At 39.1% G+C, this 21,217-nt stretch overlaps 1 protein-coding gene across 37 annotated transcripts in view; it reads left to right on the top strand.

The window, feature by feature from the left end:
- BNC2 (basonuclin zinc finger protein 2) overlaps nt 1-21,217 on the top strand; it is a 415,729-nt gene that overhangs the window by 272,682 nt on the left and 121,830 nt on the right. For all 37 annotated transcript variants that reach the window (XM_048223378.2, XM_048223383.2, XM_048223379.2 and 34 more), the window contains one exon: nt 19,267-19,502. In XM_048223378.2, coding sequence (XP_048079335.1) covers nt 19,267-19,502 — 236 coding nt within the window. The remainder of the gene's footprint in view (nt 1-19,266; nt 19,503-21,217) is intronic.

Below are 21,217 nucleotides of genomic sequence, written 5' to 3'. Positions count from 1 at the left end.
GATTGTCTTCTGACAAAGGAAATGTAATCCTCCCAAATATGAACTTACAAGAAAGCTCTGACCTCCTTTTTACTGACCTGGAGATTGTCCCAATAAGAGTGAATTTTGCTTTTGGAGAGACTTGTTGCAGGAGGGTATTTAGGATTTGATGAAAAGTGTAAGAAAGATACTAGCTTGATTCCTTAGCACAGGGAAATAAGTACAGGCTTTGCAAGTGAGAACTTGATCCTTGGGAAGATGTAGGTGGTCAGTGCTGCCAGGGCTTTGCGTGTGGGTAGGAACACCATACTCCTCTTCCCCTGGTACACTGGTTTGGAAAAGGTAGGAACTAATGTAGTATCTGCTTAAAAGAATCTATCTGGAAATAAACTTAGTTCTTCCAGATTGTGATGCGGAAACCTGGCTTGCCTAACCTCAAAATTCATTTTTAGTTAGGGAAACCACCTGTATACATGCCTCCTAGCTCTGGTGAGGCAGCTGGGTCCTGGTCTCTCCATGAACAAAGTCCTTGAACATCTCTCTAGTTATTTTTATTTTAAAGAGCAAAAACGAGGCCATTTTCCTGCCTGGCATGGGAGCCTTCTTTGCTTGACCTGAGGGCACCGTGCCCTCTTCTGCTTCTTTCCTTTACTCCCTGATCACGGCTGATAAGCTTTAAAGGGAGGACATCCTCACAAATGCAAAGGTTCGGTGCCTGATTAATGGCATTAGCTATATTCTCATAGTGTCCCTGAGCTGCTTATTTTGATTTGTTTCTTAGCCTGCCCACCTTTTGGGATGGTGCTTTGAACTCCCTAAAATTTTTCTTTTTTAATCACAGCACAAACAGTGCCTCCTCTTCAAAGTCCTGGGCTCTCTGCCTATTAGTTCCCCACATTTTTTTTTTTTCTAGTTTCTTCTTACTCAGATGGAACATAAGATGAGTCTGGTGAATTCTGGCCTCTAAAGTATGCAGTGCTAAGGAGTTTCTAGGGAGGATCTTAAGATTGAAACATACAGAGCTGGAGCCTCAGAGTACAAGGAAGCTTCAGATACACAAATGGGAGGCATGATAGAAAAGTAGGTAAGAGTGCAGCTCTGTTTTAAGTTCATGTGCTGGCTCTACCACCTACCATCAGTAGAACCTTGGCCAACTTACGTAATCTCTATTTTCTCATGTATGAATTGTGGATAATAATAGCACCTAGTTTGTAGGGTTCTTCCTAGGATTAAATAAGATAATCTACTTAATAGTGTTTGCTGTTATTTCTAAACTCTTACAGAAGTAAAACTTCACCCTTGAGGGCGTGACAGACGTGTTTTAGCATAGTTTAGCGGTTAAAAGTTGGATTTACCAGGCAGTGGTCAAATCCCATCTCGATCCCTAGTTAATAAGCCTCAGTTCTTTTATCTGTAAATGCAAATAATAACAGGAATATACCTAAATATCACAGCAAGGTTTTGAGGAAGATTAAAGAGAAGAGTGGACTTAATACTAATGATAATATCCAGAGCCTCACTTAAGGTACAGGGGATGCGAGCTCCTTTCCCTTTCCAGGGAAGGTTTTCTTCAGTGCCCAGTGGCAGAATTTAGGTTACCAGTTCTTTCCCCAGTAAATCTCGTCCAGTTCCTTACCTTCCATTTCCCCTAAAGTGTCATTTGAGCCCTTGTTTGAACAGAAGTTAGAAACACTGTTTCCCGGAAGTCATATTTTGAGAAGTGTAGACCAGTTAAAATGAATTGTAGGAATAGTTATTTGTTGAAAGTCCACAAACCAGAAGTAGATGAATTTCAGTCAGATTTCAGACGACTTTTGCCCATTTCACACCTATATTCTTGCATGTGAAGTGCTTTGATGGGCTAACCACTTTATCATTTTATTGTACTTTATTACATCATAAATTTTTATATCTCGCTAACGATCCTACAGGAAGCTTAATTGTTTATAGGAACATCTTAATTAACTGGAGTTCACCAGGTTAAGCAGAACGCAAATTGAAGGAGTTATAAATGAAACACTCAACTCCTCTCATTTTACTCGGGATGCACTATTCAGATAGACCAGGGGATTCTGCTGGGTCATAAGGACCCAGTATGTCTCAGCAATATCAGGTTGATACTCTCAACCATTCTTCCTTTTCCTGTTGTGTCATAGTGATGACTTCTTCCGAGCAGGGGCCCTGCCCTCCCTCTATGCTTTGTTGAAGAGTGAAAGCATGGGATGAGGTAACTATGGTAATTGAAAGAAATTCTGACTCTTATTCTGGGAGGCATAAAATGTTGTTTATGCATCCCATTCCTTACCAAGTTTTGCCTTCTGGGAGGGTAGGTGTTTGTAATTCTTCAAAAGCTTCTTGAATTCACTTGTTATTAGTTAGTGAGCATATAGCCAAAGCACTGTAGGGAAAGTATTTTAAGGTGTTACTGCCACAACTGGGTAGAATCATAAGCAGTATCTGTGAAGGGGCCCTGTAGTAAGGTCCCTGTCTCCCTGGAGCTGTTCCTTGATGGCACAAGGGAAATTCCCATTTTGGCCTCTCAGGCCTCTCAGCCCGCTCAAATGGTCAGGCGGGCGATGCTACAAATGCAAGCTCAAACCCATCGAAATGAAAGGACAGTGTTGTTGGGCCTTAAATTCAGTTGGCCAAGGAATGCAAAGGCCACTCTAGACCTGGCTCTCCAACCGGGAAGCCTCTCATAGATTTGAGCACTTGAAACGTCGCTAGTCCAAATTGAGATCTGTTGTAAATATATACACCGGATTTTGGAAATGTAATCTTTAAAAACTGTAAAATATCACATTAAGAATTATTGATATATTATCTACATATTGGTAATATTTTTGATATATCGAGTTAAATAAAATATGTTCTTAAAAATTAGTTTCATAGTTTTTTTACCTTTTAAGAGAGACTACAGAAATTGAAGTATGTGAGTTGAATTCTGTTTCTGTTAGACATAGCTGTTCTAGGCCCTCATTATGAGATAGTGTAATTGGCAGACTGAAGCTTAGGTTAAAGTGGTTTACTGGTACAGTAGCTAGAATTGGTGTGAGAATCCTGAAAACCAAAACCCAGTCTCTTGTCCTCCCTTCACTCCTCACCGTCAGCTCTTTCCCAGTCCTTCGAGCTTTCACACCTGCTGCACTATTGATTATGTCCAGTCTTTCCTCTGCCCTTGTCCTCAGGGAGGAGGGATCCCCCTTGCCCCCAGGAGCAATTAAGTGTTCCCTTCTGAATGTGCTCAGCACATGTCACTGAGACCAGAAGGTTGTTTCTGTGGAGTACTGATCCCTCCACTAGCTCAGGAGCTCAAGAAGGGCACTTCGTCACCACTGCCTGCTGAAACCCACTGCACTGCAGTGTCTCCTACACGGGAGCACGGGAACAAAGGTTTGCGGAAATCCCTAAGTGTATCTAAGAGTTCCTGATTCCTAGTTGCCATTTCTTTTTCAGCAGCCTCTTCATGCTAAGTGGTAAGCACAACTGCAGACGCTAGCCTTTGGTCCCACTTCTGCATTTCTCTTGTCCAGCCTCTCTGTTCTCGCCTTTGCTGTTTTCTTCTGTCTTCAGACAACAAAACCAGTGAAAGGTAGGTAGGAGGTTTTAGCAGCCTGACTAGCCAGGAAGTAAATTTCAGGGAAGTTCAATTTGTTTGATCATTAACAGATGTTGGCATTTTAGTCTTATTCAGAAGGTACAGTTTGGAGTGAAATATCTTCCACTTTTATTTAGTAGTTCTTCAATATTCCTTTGCCTGCAAAAATTTGATGGATAGAAATTCTCCCCTCCCCTCTTGGGCTGTTCATGTTTTCCACTATCAGTAAAAATTAAAAAACAAATCAACTTCTAACATAAAAGAAAACACCTGTTTGGCTTGGAGAAATTGGCCAGGGAGGTCTTTTCTCTGACAGGCCAGAAGCGACCATCACAGGGCCCCTTATAAAAAAAAAAAAAAAAAAAAAAAAAAGACTTTTTTTTCTTTATTTCATGTGAGCATTGGCAGAAACTCTGACAAGCAGTTCTTCATATTTTATTATGTTCTTGTCTGCAGAATCTCTGTCAGGCAAAAACCTTGTCAGCGGAAAACCTGTCGTAGGATCAGAGGAGACAAAAACAGGTGTCACACAGGCAGTCAAAACTGAAGGAAAAAAAAGATTAGGCTAAAGAGAGAGAGGCAGACAATTACATTAATGCCATTGCTTTTATCTTATAGATGTGTGTTATTATCTCGGGGTGCTGAGTGCGCAATTGCCTCAAAGAAAAGTAGACAGGAGACAAGGGGAAACTTGATAGTTATTAACTGAAGAGGCAGTGTGTCAAAGCTGGATGGGGTTCAAAGTTTTGCAAGGGAAAAAAACTGCAGGCAGCAAGCAACGGCTGTGTGGTTCTGCTTTCGGCTACATAAACCTAGTAGCAATCTAACATTTTCTACTTGGAAACAGATCATAGAGAGAAAAATTAATGAAAGATTTCATTTGGAGGTTTTTGGGGTAACATTTATCCTATATACATGTGACTGAATCATAATCTTTTCTCTCTTATAAAATCTTGCCACAATGTGAGGCATGGTGAGGCATGAAGACAGGCATTTGTCAGTTCAGCTGTGTTGTTTGGATATGTTTAAAACACCTATTATCAACACACTTTTAATTAAAAAAAGCTATTAAGAAGCCCTTTTACTAAGTGTGAACATCTGTACGTGCAAGCTGTAAATTAGGAGATCACATATGTGTGCCTCAGTCAGAGACTAAATGAAGTTGGCAAGTGTTTTCTAGTACCGTTTTTAAATACAGTAAAAAAAACTAAAGGAAAAGTTGCTACATTTTAAAAATTTGGATTTATTTTTATGATTGTGCCTGTTGGTACTAATTAATAGAAGTTTTCTTCTCCCTAGAAATTAGGGTCATTTTTATTATCAAGTTGGTAACCAGAATTCAAAGAGCTAGCCAGTATCTCCCCTCTGTTTCTTTGTTCACAACTCTTCAGGAGACTTGACTTCTTTTCTGAAAGTTTGAGCTTGTTAAATATTGGTGATGCTATAAAATTGTTTCATTTTGCCCATGGCCCAAACTCTGTAAGATATTTAGCCTTGTTGATAACACATACATATCAAATAGCCAACTAGTAACTTTAGGATGGGATGGCAACTTTGTTTCCCCATGTGCTCAGTCATACATTGATCATGCTAGTGGAAAAATTGGCAAGGATTGCTCTAGTCCTTGACATTTTCTGTTCATGCACTTAACAATTGGTTAGTTTAGACTTTTCCTAAGACTGCCTTCGTAACCCTTTTTTTTATGAGCAAATCTTTATATGGGGTCTTTTATCTCTCCAGTCACAGATGCAAAGCAGTTTGATACTTGATATACGCATTAAGCAAATCCAGCAATCCAGAAGAAAACACACATCAGTGTCAAAAGTGTGTGTGATAGCCCAGAGTTTTAAGGGATTATGGTGGGAGAATGAAAAAAAAAAAGATTGATTATAGATTTAGAATGAGATTTCAGGCTGACTTACTGGGAGAGGGAAGGAAAAACACTTGTGACACAAAGGTGACATTTATTTAAAAAAAAAAAGGAAGACTGAATATAATCATTCCTTTCTTTCAGGTATTTCCTACCAGATGCTGGCTTTTTGTATTACTGCGCTCTCTCAATTTTGAAATATTTCTTCACTACATGTGATAGAGTTTAAAGCATATGTTCTATCAAAAATAAATATGCCTTGCATTTACAGTGTTTCCTTAGTGAAATGCTACTTAAAGAAAATGAAGTCTTTAAAGCTAATAAATTAGGAGTAAGGTAATTATTTGCTCACAGAAAATAATTTTTTAAAGTTCATTTAAGTTCATTTTTTGTTTAATAGGAGGACTTACACAGTCTGCTCAAGTAGCATATTTCAGTAGTAACTTTTAAAACGAGATGTGTTTTGTAGTCAGCGTACATTTAATTCATTGATCTGTAAATTAAAGCAAGGTTTGTGTAGTCAACTTTCAGCTAGCCTTGGCAGCTAGAGATTGGGTAGAGCAGCAGAAGTAGGAACAATAACCCCCAAACCTGGTTGCAGCAAGTAGATTCAATTACCAAATCTCTTCCTAGACTTACTGTCAAGTTTCCAGATTAAATTTTCTCTTTTCCCCTTAACCACCTTCGGATGGAGTTGCTGTAAATGAGGAAAGACATGCCTCCAAAAGTGGGCCATGTAAGGAAGAAGGAAGAGAAGAAATAAAACCAAGGACTTGTTTAATCTACTAGCCAAGAGAGCGAGCTTCTGGATAACCAAGCGTTGACAGTCTACTTTTATGTGTGCCTCAGTCAGACTTTAATGATCCAAAGTCTGTTGTGAAGACTTTATTATGCATAAGGCCACAGGGGGGGAAATGCCAATCAGTTTGAAATATTACTATATAGTCTCAAGTGGAGCTCAAATTCTGCCCTGGACTAATTGTGGGTGTTTGTGTGTGCATATCCACATGCTCGCAAAGCTAAATGTCAACTAGGGATGATTAAAATCCATAGGACAGTGGGGCCTCATTGGAACTACTTTTGTCCCCTATTCCTCACTACAGATTAGAATCACATCCATAATGGACCATAAGAGTATTCATATACTTATTCCTCATGTATTAAGGGCCAAGAAAAAAAATCAAGAACCATTCACATAAGGTATATAAGGTATAGTAATGCAATCGGGGTTTATGAAGGCTCGGTAGGTTTTTGTTTTGTTTTACTTAAAAACACTGACACACTATTTGTTTAAGAAAAAAAAATAAACCCTTCACACATAAGGGCTGACAGTTTTTATCACCAGGTTGGGGATCAACTCTTGCAGCTATATATCATTCTTTTTCTTCTTTCCTTAAAAAAAAATTCTTGAAGCAAGCCTTCTTTCTCCTTGGTATTAAGTATCCTAATTAATTCATCCTTGACAGTTACAGTTAGAAAGTTGTGACTTAAATGGAACATGAGTTATTTTGTACTTAATTTGCCCCCAATTATATAGTTCTTTTCCCCAAAAGTAGTGAATAAAATGTGCAGATCTAAATATTACTTCAAGTCATAAGGAATCCTTTTAATAACAGTCATTGTCTGCCTTCATGATCGATTCTCTGACTCACTAAAAAGTTTTTAATATGTCATCATTGCCATTTATTAATGTTTTCCCCCAAGTGCTATGGCTTTTATTAGGATCTGGCTTACGATCTATGGATAGGCTATGCTTTTGCCTTGCGCCCTGATGCTCTCTTGCCTAGTAAGAGAGCTGAGTCTTATAATGGGAAAGGATTGATGTTATAATGATTCCAAAGGGCCCCTTTATGATGAAATTCTAAATACGCAAAATCCCATTAAACCTGTAGAAGTTCATGGGCTAGCTACATTGAAATGACATATCATTATATCAGGTATAGTGTGCATATCATAAAGTGTGGTATAATTGGAAATTATTGGTCATATTAGCAAGAATGAAGAGCCACCGACCCTCATAAATTCAGAGTATTTGGGTACTTGAAGTAGGAAAGGGAACAATAATCTGTTTATAAGTAATCAAAACTTAAAAATCTGACCCCAGAAACTGCTCTTATAAAATCCTGTCCCTAACAACTTTATTTCTGAACTCTTAAAGTAATCGTGGAAAGAATTCCATAAAACAATCCCTTAAAGACACATGTTAAATGTTAATCTATTAGAAATTAAAATCATGTTCTAGGACCCAGAGCTCCTAAAAGCTGACCACTAGATGCTGTTATAATTTAGAATCCTAAGGGGAATTGAGGCAAGAGACATGGAGTTCTCAAACAATTAGCTTTCCAATTTAAGGCTCACTTGGCTTTCTCCCAAAATGAAAGAATAGGTTTCTTTAATTTTTTTTTCTTACTTGTAAAGTTGCTTCAAATTAGTATTTAAAAATTTAAAAATATCCAGGGCAGGACTGGAAATCAGTTGAAATAAAAGATTTCCTTTTAGGCCGTTTTCATACAAATTTTTAATTGTTTTCCTCTGCAAAGTAGGTGGTTTTGAAAAGTTGCCCCACTTCTCTCCCTTCTTACTGAACGGTTATAAGCTTCACACTGCCATGCCTGAACGGCTATTAGATGGAGTCCGCTGGACGTCAGGGCCTGAAACGTTCAAGCATATTCCTGTGAAAACCACCTAAGTCACTTGAATCTGGCTTTTAAAGAAAGTTATGTTTAAAAAAGTTGTGGAAAACTAAGAACTATAAACTATCACTGAGAGCCAATTTTCTAGGATCAGTGAAAAGCACTTTTATACTCCTACATTAAGAAAAAAACTATCTGAATATGTTCTTATTTCTGTGACCTTCACAGAAAATATTAGAAGTGAAGTCTGTAGAATTACAGGTTTACATTTATTCTAATTTATTTGAAGGTTTGGGGAGTAATTCCTGTTATTAAAAATTGAAATAAAAAATAGTTATTCACATTTCATTTGATAGATGCAAGTTCTTTTATAACCACTCCTCACCCACCCCAGCACTATTTTATACATTTGAAAACAGAATTTTATAAAGAACATTACCTTGTTCTTTAAGTTAGCAAGACTGTTCAAAGTGTATATTACTTCACATTACTTCACTACTGCATATTTTGCATTACATTTTATACTTATTTCACATTTACATTACACATTTACAGTAATGAACCACAAAAATTCTGGCTGTTGTCCTTAGTGGGGATTCTGTTTTTAACAGAAATGAGTTTTCTTCATCCAGACTTATGTGTCATTTGGGGGTCTTATCCTATCAAAGTATTTATTAAAATTATATCCAGACCTCAATTTCTCCTTTGTCTCATAGCTAGAAAATTACCAGTTTAAGCTTCTGTTTCTGGCATTTTAAGGAAATCCAGGTAAATTACATTCCGTCAGTTACCTAATTCACAGTTTAAGAAGCTCTTGTTGTGTGAATTTTCTCTTCTTTTTCTAACTAGTATCCATATTGTGCAGTTAAGCCCTTTTCTTTTTCCATAAAAAATTCCACGTACTAAAAAGAGATTAATTTATACGTTGGCTTCTTTTTTTCTCTAGACCTTTTATAAAAGAAAAATAACCTTTTCTTTGTAGACGCTGTTCTTACAGTGTGACCGTTCTCTGACCCTGTCCAAAGTCTGTATCATCCATACCTTTTTCTGTAGCCATGAGACCATAGCTCTAGCGCATTGATCACAAATCTAGTGATCTCTGCTGTGATTTTCATAATGTCTCTCTGCACACTATGTTCTAGTCTACGCACCCTGTCATCAAGCTTGTTATCTTTAACAATCCTAGATTTCATATTGTCGTTACCTAGAAATCCATTGGATGGCCCCCAAATAATGCTTGAAGTGGCAGGAAAGGGAACAGATTATGCAAAGCTTAGTCGATTCCTGCCCCGCTAGCAGCCCCATCTCACTCCCTAAACTGCCGCAGTTACCTACCCCACTGTTCTCTAGGGGAGTATAAAGAGGAGTATAAAGATCAAAGGAGAGGGACATGGGTAAAGTGGAGAGTTTGGTGGCACAGTAGAATCATACATTTAGGCTTTCAGTGCAAATACAATAATGGCCTTTTCCTATTCTGTGTTCACTTAACTGTGTTTATCCATTCAACAATATGAAGACTGAACACCCTTGAGTAGATTATGTGTCAGATAGGGTTGCTGCTTAACATCAAGCTCTCGTGATAAAATAGGCACGTAAGTGACCCAGTAAATGGGCAACATATGGTTAGGGTGTACATGATTGGCACACATCATTATTGAGACAGTTTGCTCTTAGATGAGGGGACCTCTCCAGACATCATAGAAAAAGAAAGTAGAACTTGAATTGAAGCTAGAACAAAAATGTAGTCAAAAGGTAAATAAGAGGAAAGGCATTTAAGGAACAGCATTGAAAATTAAACATTTTTTAAATGTGGCTCAGCAGATGGAACCCTCCTTATCTCTGCAGCATCATCTCGTACTCTTGTGCTGCTCACTCTCATGTCCTAGCAGAATTGGCTTTGCCTGGAAAAGCCAATTCATTTGTGACCCGTTTAAATTATGTTCTCATGTCACATACGCAGCTTGTAATTCTGTGCATTAATGTGTTTTTTTTTTTTTAAGTCTGTTTACTCACTAGTCTATTAACTTCAAGAGGGTTTGAATCCTATCTGTTTTATTCTTCACGAAATCTGCAAAACTTAGCATAGGGCCCAGAAATATTCTTTTAGTGACCAAATACAAAGTGCTCGGGATGTTTGAAAAGGCGGCATCTAGCTCACTTTGGTCACAGAGGCCTGCGTCCATTATTACGATGGATAGTAAATTGATCTGGCCAAGGTCTCCTGACCCAGGTTAAGGAGTTGGTGTAAAGGGGAAGGGAGGGTTTTGCTGGGGTCACCATTGGAAATTTTTGATGAGAGAAGGGATGTATTCTAAGAAGTATTTTGAGAAGACTGACTTATGGGTTGTATTTAGGTTATATTAGGCCAGAGAGAACAGAGGTAGACCAGACCACCGGGAGTCACTTGCAGTAATGGAGTTGTGAGAGTCTAAAAGCATGTACTAAAGTGGTAGAAGTTAGACCAGAGAGGAAGGATTGATCCAGGAGAAACTGCAGTGGAAAATGTATGGGTACTAAGTAGTCTGAGATAATTTGGATGTTTTTGCTGTATATAACGTTGAGTGAGAAGAACAGCAACCAATGAAACAGGAATTTGTATCCATAGTGTAGACTTCCTCAACGATATAAAATTATGGGCTGCAAAAAGTAGATGCAACTATGTCAATATATGGACATTAGCAGTCTTTAGGTGGTGGGATTATAGATTATTGTTTTGTTGTTATTGTTGTTTTCTCTGAATTTATGGCATTTTTTCAATGAGCACCTGTGACATATCCAATCAGAAGATAACTACAGTAACAAAAAGGTTTGTTTCAGCCTAGTTTCCTTAGTTCTACCTTTCTCAACACTAAGGGTCAAGTACATGTTTGGAGTTGAGGGCATAGCACTTGGGTAGGTTAGGAATCACCTGTGTAGTGTAAGAGTAGTTGGACTCCTAGAGGCAGCTCATCACTGAGGAACAGCTGGAGAGGCAGCAGCTCTGGAATCCTGATGGTTCCCCTGCATCTCAACTGATTTCCCCTCCAAATCCCCAAACTAGAAAATCTTAGTCCTCCTGTAACCCTGCCTCATTTTTACTCTAAGCATCTGTTTTCTTCCCCACACTTTTTAGCTTGGTCTTGATTCTGTGTTTTTCTTTCCTCATTATTTGAATTAAGGAAGTGGTCTTCAAGCTACTGGCTTGCCTGCCACTAAAAAGAATTTTGAAAATGAAGAGCCATCCTGACATTTTCATATACTAAGTAACTTGCCAAGGTCTTGCAGCAAGTAAGTGACAGAGCTGAGATTTGAACCCTTGGAGATTAGCCCTAGAAACTGTCCCTTATCTGAAGGACAACAATCTTTTTAACATTGGGTTTTAAATCATTGTTTTAAGTCATTATTTTATCTTTTTAATTCTCGTTTCCAGTTCACTGTCCCCAAATAACAATACTATAAATGTAGTCAGTCGTGTTCACTGGAAAGTGTTGTATCATTCAACTTACCCATGTCTGCAATGAAATTTAAGAAAATAATACGTTATAAATAGAAATTTTATTGTTTAACTTGATCAAGATGATAAGATCTAAAGCAATAGAAATATTACACATTTTCTAATTTATGAAACACAAAGTGGATTTTTGTTAGAAATACACTTGTCATTAAAATGGATGGGACTATAATTTTTCTTCCCAGACTAGTTCATATATCAGTAAATGAATAGTATTTGTTGTAAGAAATAGAAAAATTACCCTATCATTTCTCATTTTTGCAGATGTAACTGCTGAGATACCTATTCACATGGATAGGTGGGGCAAGAAACTTTATCCCATCGTCATTCAGTTCTTAGAAATCATTTAAAATTGTATGCCAAAAACTACACAATGATTAGTTTTGCTAAAAGGAAAAAAATGAAAGTCACCCACCTTATTACCCAGATGTTGTTATAGTCATTCACCTTCTCAATTTCTAGAAAAAGGCATTAACAAGGTGTATTAAATGTCTACTTATAAATTTAGCTGTTAGTCTTTCATTTAGAAGCGTATTGTTTATTCTAGTATACACAGGAAAGATTGAGAAAATAAAATACTGTATTACTTATTCAAATAGTTTCTACAATGTGCTTTTTATTTTTATTTTTGAAAAGCCGTACTTTTATCATTGCAGATTCAGCTATCTTGATTGATGAAAATTTCCACCAGTGGTCATGGTCAAATCACGCTTCCAAATCTAATTTAATTTTCATTGGAAGAAATTGAACTCACATTTCAATTCAAATGTATTAATATGCATTTTGAGAAAAATTATTAAAAAATCAATATGTTGTGGACTGCATTTTATAGGGTAGATAACTAAAACAGTCTAGAATAAAATGTGGAGCTAATGAAATTACTCAGTTTACAATAGAAATGCTATTTCTTATTACTTAATTAGTAATGATGTAGTATAATGAAAACCTAAGTTTTTTTATGAAGAGTATGTTAAAAGTCATGGTCTTACTTTGATAATGTTGTTCCATGTTTGTATCACAATATAGTGTTGGACTTCAGGAACAAATTAGGTAGGAGTCATATATTATAAAAACATTTATTAATTTTGCTAGATCTCATGGTCAAACTGATTTTACATATTTAATGAAAGTAGTTATACTGCTAAAAATTAAGTGTTTGGCATTTAGGTCATAATTTATGTTAATTTTACTTTTATTAGCAGGATGTGGAAAATATTCAAAATATTTTAAGAAATAACATGAGGGGGATCTGGGTGGCTCAGTCAGTTAAGCATCTGACTCTTGATTTTGGCTCGGGTCATGATCTCAGGGTTGTGAGATCAAGCCCCATGTCAGGCTCCACTCTGTGTGGAACCTGCTTAAGATTTTCTCTCCCTCTCCCTCTGCCCCTCCTCCCTTCCCTTCCTCTCAAAAAAAAAAAAAGATGAAAATGATAATTAATCATAACTGAAATAACTATTTTGATATTATTTGATTAAATAGGTTGTAACTACCTTATTAAATCATCAACATAGTTTCTGAAAGAAATCATGTAAAATTTCTATTCACATTTTATCTAGTATGTCCTACAAAGTTTATAGGTCCAGGAAAATATTCATACTGAATTTAAAAGAGTAGACATGTCATAGGCTCAGGGGTTTTTCTTCCCAGGTAATGATCCCAACTCCTAGGGATGGATGTCAGGATTAATTGAAAAGAATGGCTTGCCTTTGAATATGTTGGGAGGCAAAAGCCATTTTCAGTATTGGACACTTGTGCTTTGCTCTCACAAGGATACTTTCTAAAGAGTGATTCATTGTTAAAATAGGTAGGAATGCTAGAGTTGAATGCATTACTCTTGTCCCATTTTACATTCTGTCTGAATTCTGAATATTCCAGCATAGACCGAAATATCGGGTTCTAGCTACTCCTTACCCATATAGGTATAGTCAGGAAAAAAAACCTTCCCAGGTTCTTGGTGCTTTTATCAATAATTAAAGGAGGCTTTCACAAAGCTTCATTTATTTTGGCACCCAGGAGAATTTTCCGTCCTGGGCCGATGCACTGTGTAAGTCAAGTCAGAGTACACCATTATTTTGTAAAGAAGGAAGGGTACAATTTTTAAAGGAGAAATGGGGGTTGTGGCTCTGTGGCTGAGGTTTATTCAGTGGCTTTTACTGCTGAACACGAGCCATGTCCGTCAAGCTGACAACCATTGTTTTAATTTAACTTGTGGACCCTTGTCAAAGTTTTTATATCTAAAATTTAAGTCACTTTTATCTTATAAAATGTCTAATGTTTTCTATATCCTATTAACAGGAAATAAAATTATATCATAAGCCTTCCACGGCTTTTGGCCTTTTGGCCTTTAGTATTAAGGCTTCTTACACTTTGCCCATCTGACTCTTTTGTACTTATCTCTAACTATTTGGCCTCAGGTATTACACATTCTGTGGATATTCTGTTCTTTTAGTTCAGTGGTTCTCAAAAGTGTGGTCCCTGGCCAGCAGCATCAGCATTTTGTGGAGACTTAATAGAAATGCAAATCCTTGGTCCCCACCGCAGACCCAGTCAGGAACTTTGGGGACGGTAGCCCAGCAGCCTGTGTTCCAGTAAGCCCTTCAGATGATTCTAATGCACGTAATGTTTGAGAATACCTGCCTTCATTCCATCTACCTGGACTGCTCTCCTCCTTTGTCCCTTGCTGAATTCCTAGCTACCTTACAAGACGATGCCTTCGTCTGGCAGACTTACCCTCTCTTTTGTGTTCTGCAACACTTTATCAAATCTCTTTTATAGCATTTATACTGATTGCGTCTGTCTCCTTTTGAAGGTGGAGGCCGCAACATAAATTACTTTTGCATCTGCATGCAGCACCTACCTTGGTGATAAGTTATTAAGTGCTGGTGAATAAATGAATGTATGCATGAATGAAGGAGAAGAGCATTATAGGAGGAGTGGTGATCAATAAGGTCAGCTGCTGTGAAGAGATCATGGAGAATAATGAAGGGAAAAAGCTATCGGATTTCATAGTAAGGCAGGTGTTGGTGACCTTTGAAATGCTTGCTTCAGCAGAGTGATGGGCAAGAAGCCCAGATTGCTGGGAGTTAGGGACTTCCAACATGATGAAGACTTGCAGGTTTCCAGACTTATTGACTGTTTATCTGAACATGTGGTGGAAACAGAATTTTCTTGGAAGAAATAACTAAGTGACCTTAGGCCAGTTACTTAGCTTCATTGAGCCTGTCATCTCTGAATAGGCAATAAGAGTAATACTGTGCATTTTTAATTTTTTTGAAGGATTAAAGGAGATCATTGTAACCCCCTAGAATAATGCCTGACTTTTAGTTAGTACTTAAATGGTCATTTTCTTTTTCCTACCCCCAGCACACAATTACATTTATTTAATAGTGTTGATGGTATCCATTACCCTTTGTAAATTTGTATAAGATACAAAATTGTTAAGAATAACCCTGCTTCTGGTCATTGGAGAAATTGTGAATAGCATTTGGCCTGGAACTAATATACCTGTAGTTAAACCACTGATAGCTGCCTTGAAATTCCATGGTATCCAGCTGGAAAATTCCCCCCAAAAGTGGTTGTCTTAGTCAAGCCTCCTTTAGATACAAATTATGGAATCCTACTTCAGGCAGACATAAAAAGAGAGAGTGAGGAGAGATTTTTTTGGCTCATGTAACTGAAAATTCTGGCCTTAACATTGCCATATCCATATCTTCTGGATCAAACAGTTATTATCAGTACTTGGTCTTTCTCAGACCATCTTGCAGCCTATCTTCCATGTGATTCTCATTCTTAAGCATATATATTATCTGCACATTTCCAGGAAAGTGAAGAATTCCCAGTAGTTCTTTTTTTTTTTTTAAGATTTTATTTATTTATTTGACAGAGATAGAGACAGCCAGCGAGAGAGGGAACACAAGCAGGGAGAGTGGGAGAGGAAGAAGCAGGCTCCTAGTGGAGAAGCCTGATGTGGGGCTCGATCCCAGAATGGCAGGATCACGCCCTGAGCTGAAGGCAGACGCTTAACGACTGCGCCACCCAGGCGCCCCCCAGTAGTTCTAACTAAAATCCTAGAGTCAATCTCACCGTTCAGACTTAGGTCACTTGCCCATTCTTGAACCAGTTGCTGTACATGAGGTATCCTGGTTTCCAGGCCTGGCTCAAGGAACATAAAATTCTGGTCTGTGAAATAATTGATACTGAGTGTAGAGGAAGAGTGACTCCCTAAAGGGCAATCAGGTTTCCGGTACCAGAATGAAGGGGAGTAGATACAAAGCAGACAAAACAGTTGACATCATCTTATTGTGTAGAAAAGTGTTTTTTTTACACTGTACTTCCAGCAACTATAGGGGTCCCAGTTTAAAAAGTTGAATGGAAGAAGAGAATGACAAATTTTTGGAAGTTCTCTAATCCACACGCACTCCAGCTTCACCATGAAAAGCTTTACTTCTATATGTTTTTATACCCAATTTTTCTTAAGATTTCATTTGAAAATGGAATTTGGGGAATACCATTGGTATAGGACAATTTTATTTATTTATTTATTTTTTAAGATTTTAGGACAATTTTAGATGGTTAGACCCATAAAGTTTAAAGGTGGGTGATCCTCTTTTCTCCATTTTGCTGAACAAATTCTTGCCCTGCCTTTTATTCATCCTCATTGGCCCAACTCATATCCCTAACCCCACTAAGACTCAGACTTGAGTCCTCCCCAATCAGATAAAGGAAAGTCATGACACGAGGCCGACTCAGTTTACTGTTATTAGGACACCTAAAAAATTGTCACTTACCCTTTGTCCACCTAGGAGACATCCCCAAAAGTCGTCGACAACTTGGTGACTTATTATAATCCAACAATTGTAAAGCAGAAAAATTTGATACATTCAAGAAATTTGACAGAGCATAATCTTTGATGATACGTATATGCTGAAATTTGTAGTTGACACCTGTGAGCTGGGCAGTTTAATTTTTCAACCTTTGTCTGTGGCTCATCTCCTAGATAATTGCTGCTTAAATCACACTCTCAGGTTTTTTCTCTTATCTACTCTTGACTCTCTTTAAATATCTGGCCCACCCTTTCATCCTCCATATCAGAGTATAAATGTGGCCAGGTGCCTATTTATGTAAATAAACGTTTATTGGAACACCGGCACGCCCATTAGTTTAAGTCTTATCTGCTCTCCCTCTATAACAACAGAGGTGAGTGCTTGTGAAACAGAACGTTTGACCCACAAACCTAAAATATTTACTGTCTGGCATTTTACAGAAAAAGTTGTTGATCCCTGCCATATATTTATGTGGCTTATAACAATATATCTCCTTTTTGACATATGGCATATTTATGAAGAGGAATCAGGTAGTGTCCTTACAATATTCTCACTCGCTGTTGTTCTCAAAAGCATATCTAGGGACATGTTTTTGCTTTACCTTTCCACTTGTGCTCTTTCAGTTCTCTGAACAACTTCTCTTTGTTTCTGGAGCCTCGACAGGTTAGTCCTCTTTGCCTTCTTAAACTGCCAGCCCTTTTTTGAAGAGCAGGAGGGAGAGGGGTGACAGCTTTCCACCCAGCCCTCGAATGCATAGGTACGCACACCTGCACATACTTAATGCACAGCTGTAGGTACCAACCATGGGGACGGAAATCAGGATTCGGTGTCATCTGCTGAACTTTCCTGGTTTCCTATTTGTGGTGGTTATGGCAGTGTATTTGGCGAAGAAGTGTTTGATGCAGGCCAGGAGGGTTGATGAAGGGAAACGGGGGAGAGGAGCAGATTTCCCCTGACCTGGTCACTGGATTCTGTAAGCAGAGCCATGTACTCATCAGAAGGCTGAGTAGTAAAGCTCTTCTTGAAGAAGAACAGGGATAATAATACCTCATTCCTACAGTTTTGTGGTCTAAATGCCCTGTGGAGTGAGAGAAGACTTCAGTCCCTAGGCTTGTGAATCCCTTATCTTTCCCAAACGTTAAATTAATTTTTAAAGCTATTTATTCAAAGTTGACTTAACCACTGGAATAGGAAAGATCAGACCAATCAGCTGCAAGAAATGAAGTATGAGGAAACCCGAACTCTTTGACAAAGTATTCCTGGGAGTAAATGTGTTGAATGAAGCCAGCGGGTAAATGATAAGGGCCTTTACACTGTGGATGTAAGAAAGCAATTTATCAAGAGTACATGAACTCTCTGGTGACCACAAGTCAGGAGGAAACGAGAGTGGAGGAGGAACCCTGAAAAAAATACATTTGAAATACTAAAAAAAAAGTGTGTGTGTGCATGCACTTTTAACTACCTGCATTAATATGCAGCAGTACGGGCATATTCAAACAGGAGTTGCTCAGCGTGCACGTGTACAGTAGCCTATACTGTGGAGGGCTGAGGTGCTGGGAAGAGTGGTTGAGAAAGGCCAGGCAGTGGTTTAGAACTTGGAAAAACCTTGGGCGCTCTCAGGTGTAGTTACGATTTGCGCCTGGTTGTTTTCTGATATCCATTTGCCTGACTTATGAGATTAGATGACCATCTTTCAGGCTCACATGTTTATCTTTTTTAATCTCTGGAAGGTCATCTGTGTATAATTCTGACAGTTGATCTAAGGCTTTTGTGCTCTCTTAACGAGTTCAAAGCACCTCTCACTCATTATCCCATTAATCTTTGCAGCATCTCTTTGAGCCTTGTAGATGAGACAATGTTATCTTAATTGTTCACTGTAGGGAAACTGAGGAAAAATGTAATTACATTATCTGCAGTAGGGTTCCCAGGAGCTCAGATAAGGATGGGGACTAGAATGTATGACCGTATCTTGGCTTTTAGATCTAGATGTAACTTCTTAAACATCAGGAGAAAAAGGCCTGAAGTATTTACTATGCAGATGGTTACCCTCAGTTTTCTGTACTGAGGTAACGCCCCTGAAATACACAGAAATTCTTCAACCTTGATGTCTGTCATTTTTCTCCTGTTTTCATCTGATACTAAACCCTTGTCAGAGTTATTAATAAAAAGTGACCAAGTTACAATGTGAATTCCTTTTTCTTGAAACAGGCCAGTGAACATTAAACTAACAGGTGAATAGCAAGAGGGGGAGTTGGAAGAACTGCTTCTTGGGATAATACCTGCTGGCTAATTTAACTCGAGTTACAATACTAGTCCTTACTCCCTCAGCTTAGGCCTTTTAACCCTGTAGTCTAAACAGCATGCTCCTCTTCCTCTTTAAACCATTCAAGTATGCTAAGGGGTGAATCTTACTCAGAAAGCTGATAGGCTGAGCCTGCTCTTATGGCAGGAGTCAGGAATTGTCTGTCTGTCTGTCTTTGGTGGGGGGGGGGACATGGGGGACACCATGGCAACTTGGGCTAAGCCATAGTTCAATTGGGAAATTAATTAGTCAGGTTTTTAGAGCTGGCCACAGTCATTTAGAAACATTGTCAGTGGCTCTCTTTCCGAAAGTCGAGTATGTTTTGTATTTGCTGTTGTCTGCAATTTATAAACATACCAAATTAAAAAGAAAAGACAAAGCAGGGAGGAGTTGGGAAGAGAACTGTTTACATTGCAAAATCTTGCTTAAACATCTGCAGTCCTGATCCATCTGTAGAAATGGAGCCCTGATAACTTCCAGTAACTTGTTTCTACTTTCTTTGTCTCTGCCCTTTCCCTCTGTCTCCGTATTCCCACCCACCTCCGGAACTTTGGTGGGACCACCACAGCCTTGGATAAGCTCAGCACGCAGCACCTATACCACCCCACCCAGGTGGAGATCGTGCAGTCCAACGTGGTGTTCGACATCAGCAGCCTGATGCTGTACGGGACGCAGGCGGTGCCTGTGCGGCTAAAGATCCTGCTGGACCGTCTCTTCAGTGTCCTGAAGCAGGAGGAGGTGCTGCACATCCTGCACGGCCTGGGCTGGACTCTGCGGGACTACGTCCGGGGGTACATCCTTCAGGTAGGGGGAGGACGTGAAGCTGGTGTCTGGCCAGCTCTAGGACGGGCTGAGGGAGAACCCTTGCAAACCTGGTGTCTTTCCTGCCCCTCACAGGCCCGGGCAGGCACACCCTCTTCTGATTAAAGTGCTCCTTTTGGCAGGCTTGTCAGAGAACTGGAAAGAAGGAGCTCTGTCCCAGCAGGCTGGCGCTGGGCCTCGGTGGTGTGTGCTAGCAAGGAAAAAGTGGCCTGTTGCCTAGCACTGCTTTGTTTGCACCTTTTTAAATTCAGCTCCCTCTTCCTACAACGTGGGCTTCCTGCTTCTCCAACAAGTCTGATTGTAGCCCCACTAAAAGGAAGGGCTCTTTGAGGTGGGTGACGTGTTCGTGAAAATCTGAGATTACTAAACCCATCTGGGTTTAGTAGGGCTTTTGCTTGCTCTGAATTTATAGGGTTAGTGTTTTGTTTTGTTTTTTGGTTGTCTGTGTCCCCTATTTATTGCTTCTTCATCCAAATCAGAACTGTAACCTCTGTAAACTCTCTGCTTTTATAACCAGTAAGCCCTCATATTCCAAAGCACACAGACACGGGTATAGTTTTGGCTTTCACAACACCTGTTCTTCCAGCTTGAGTCTCTTGTTTGTATCAGTGGCACTTGTGATCTGGTAGGGTCTTAAGAAGTTTACCTGGAGGACTGCAGCCTCCATTGCCGACCCCCACCCCAACCTCCCTGCATTTTTTTCGTCATTTTTTGCAGTATGTCATGAGTCGCTTTGCATTGTGTACTTTGCCTCTGAAATGTTTTTATGGCCATCTGTCTTCCTATGACCCTTGAAGGGTAAATGTTGAAAACAGCATGTTGGGAGACCCCAGGATCCAAAAAGACTACACTGGACGATGAAGAAGTACTCCCTCCTGCCAAAGGAGATCACAGTTGGAGAAGGTAGAATCTGAAGTGATTTTTGAAATTTCTTATGGGGATAATAGCAGGAGAATTGACCCCTTCAAAAAAAACAAAAAACAAAAAAACTGTTTTTGGCGCTGCCAGCCTTGTTTATTCCCTGAATCACCCTGTGTTGTGTGCAAGGCCTTGGCTGCCAGCTTGGTATGTGATGAGTGGAGGGCCTCACATCTCCCCCTTGCTTTAACCTGGCATAAAAACACACACATTCCTGTCATTCTCCTGTGGTACCTCCAGGTGTTAGCCAGGGCAAGCGAGCAGAGAGGTATGATGACAGGAAGTAGAGAGAGACAGAAGGTGGAATAACCCGTCTGCTCTTGTGAGTGCTCTGGTTAGCATTCAATCATTGCTTAGTTTAGTGAGATGTCAACTTGGAAGGCACAGAGAATTTGGCCCTCAGAAGACAAGATGAAGATGATAATAGGAATAATTATGTATTACGTTTTTAGTTTATAGAAGACTTTCACAAGCATTATCTCATTTGCCTCAGGATGGGGGCATTTCAGTGGGGTGAGTGGAAAGTTAAGTCCTGGGTGGTCAGGGGACCTGGGGGAACATGAGGTCCAGAAGGAAGAGGCCAGGAAAAATAAAGCATGGAACCAATTTCACAATACCTGCTCGTACTGGCCTGGAGTAGATACGGTGCCACATCTTTCTACATTCGTTTCCACAACATAGTTATTAATATCCACTTGGGATAGCTCTTACTCTACAGAAAGGAACAAAGGTCTTGAACATTTTTGAACAGAACTGTTAGCGTGGCTAAGCACTCTTTA

The sequence above is a fragment of the Ursus arctos genome, unplaced genomic scaffold (genome assembly GCF_023065955.2).
Source record: "Ursus arctos isolate Adak ecotype North America unplaced genomic scaffold, UrsArc2.0 scaffold_18, whole genome shotgun sequence".
Lineage (NCBI taxonomy): Eukaryota > Metazoa > Chordata > Mammalia > Carnivora > Ursidae > Ursus > Ursus arctos.
Note: the sequence above shows the minus strand (reverse complement) of the source record. Positions and strands in the feature narration are given on the sequence as shown.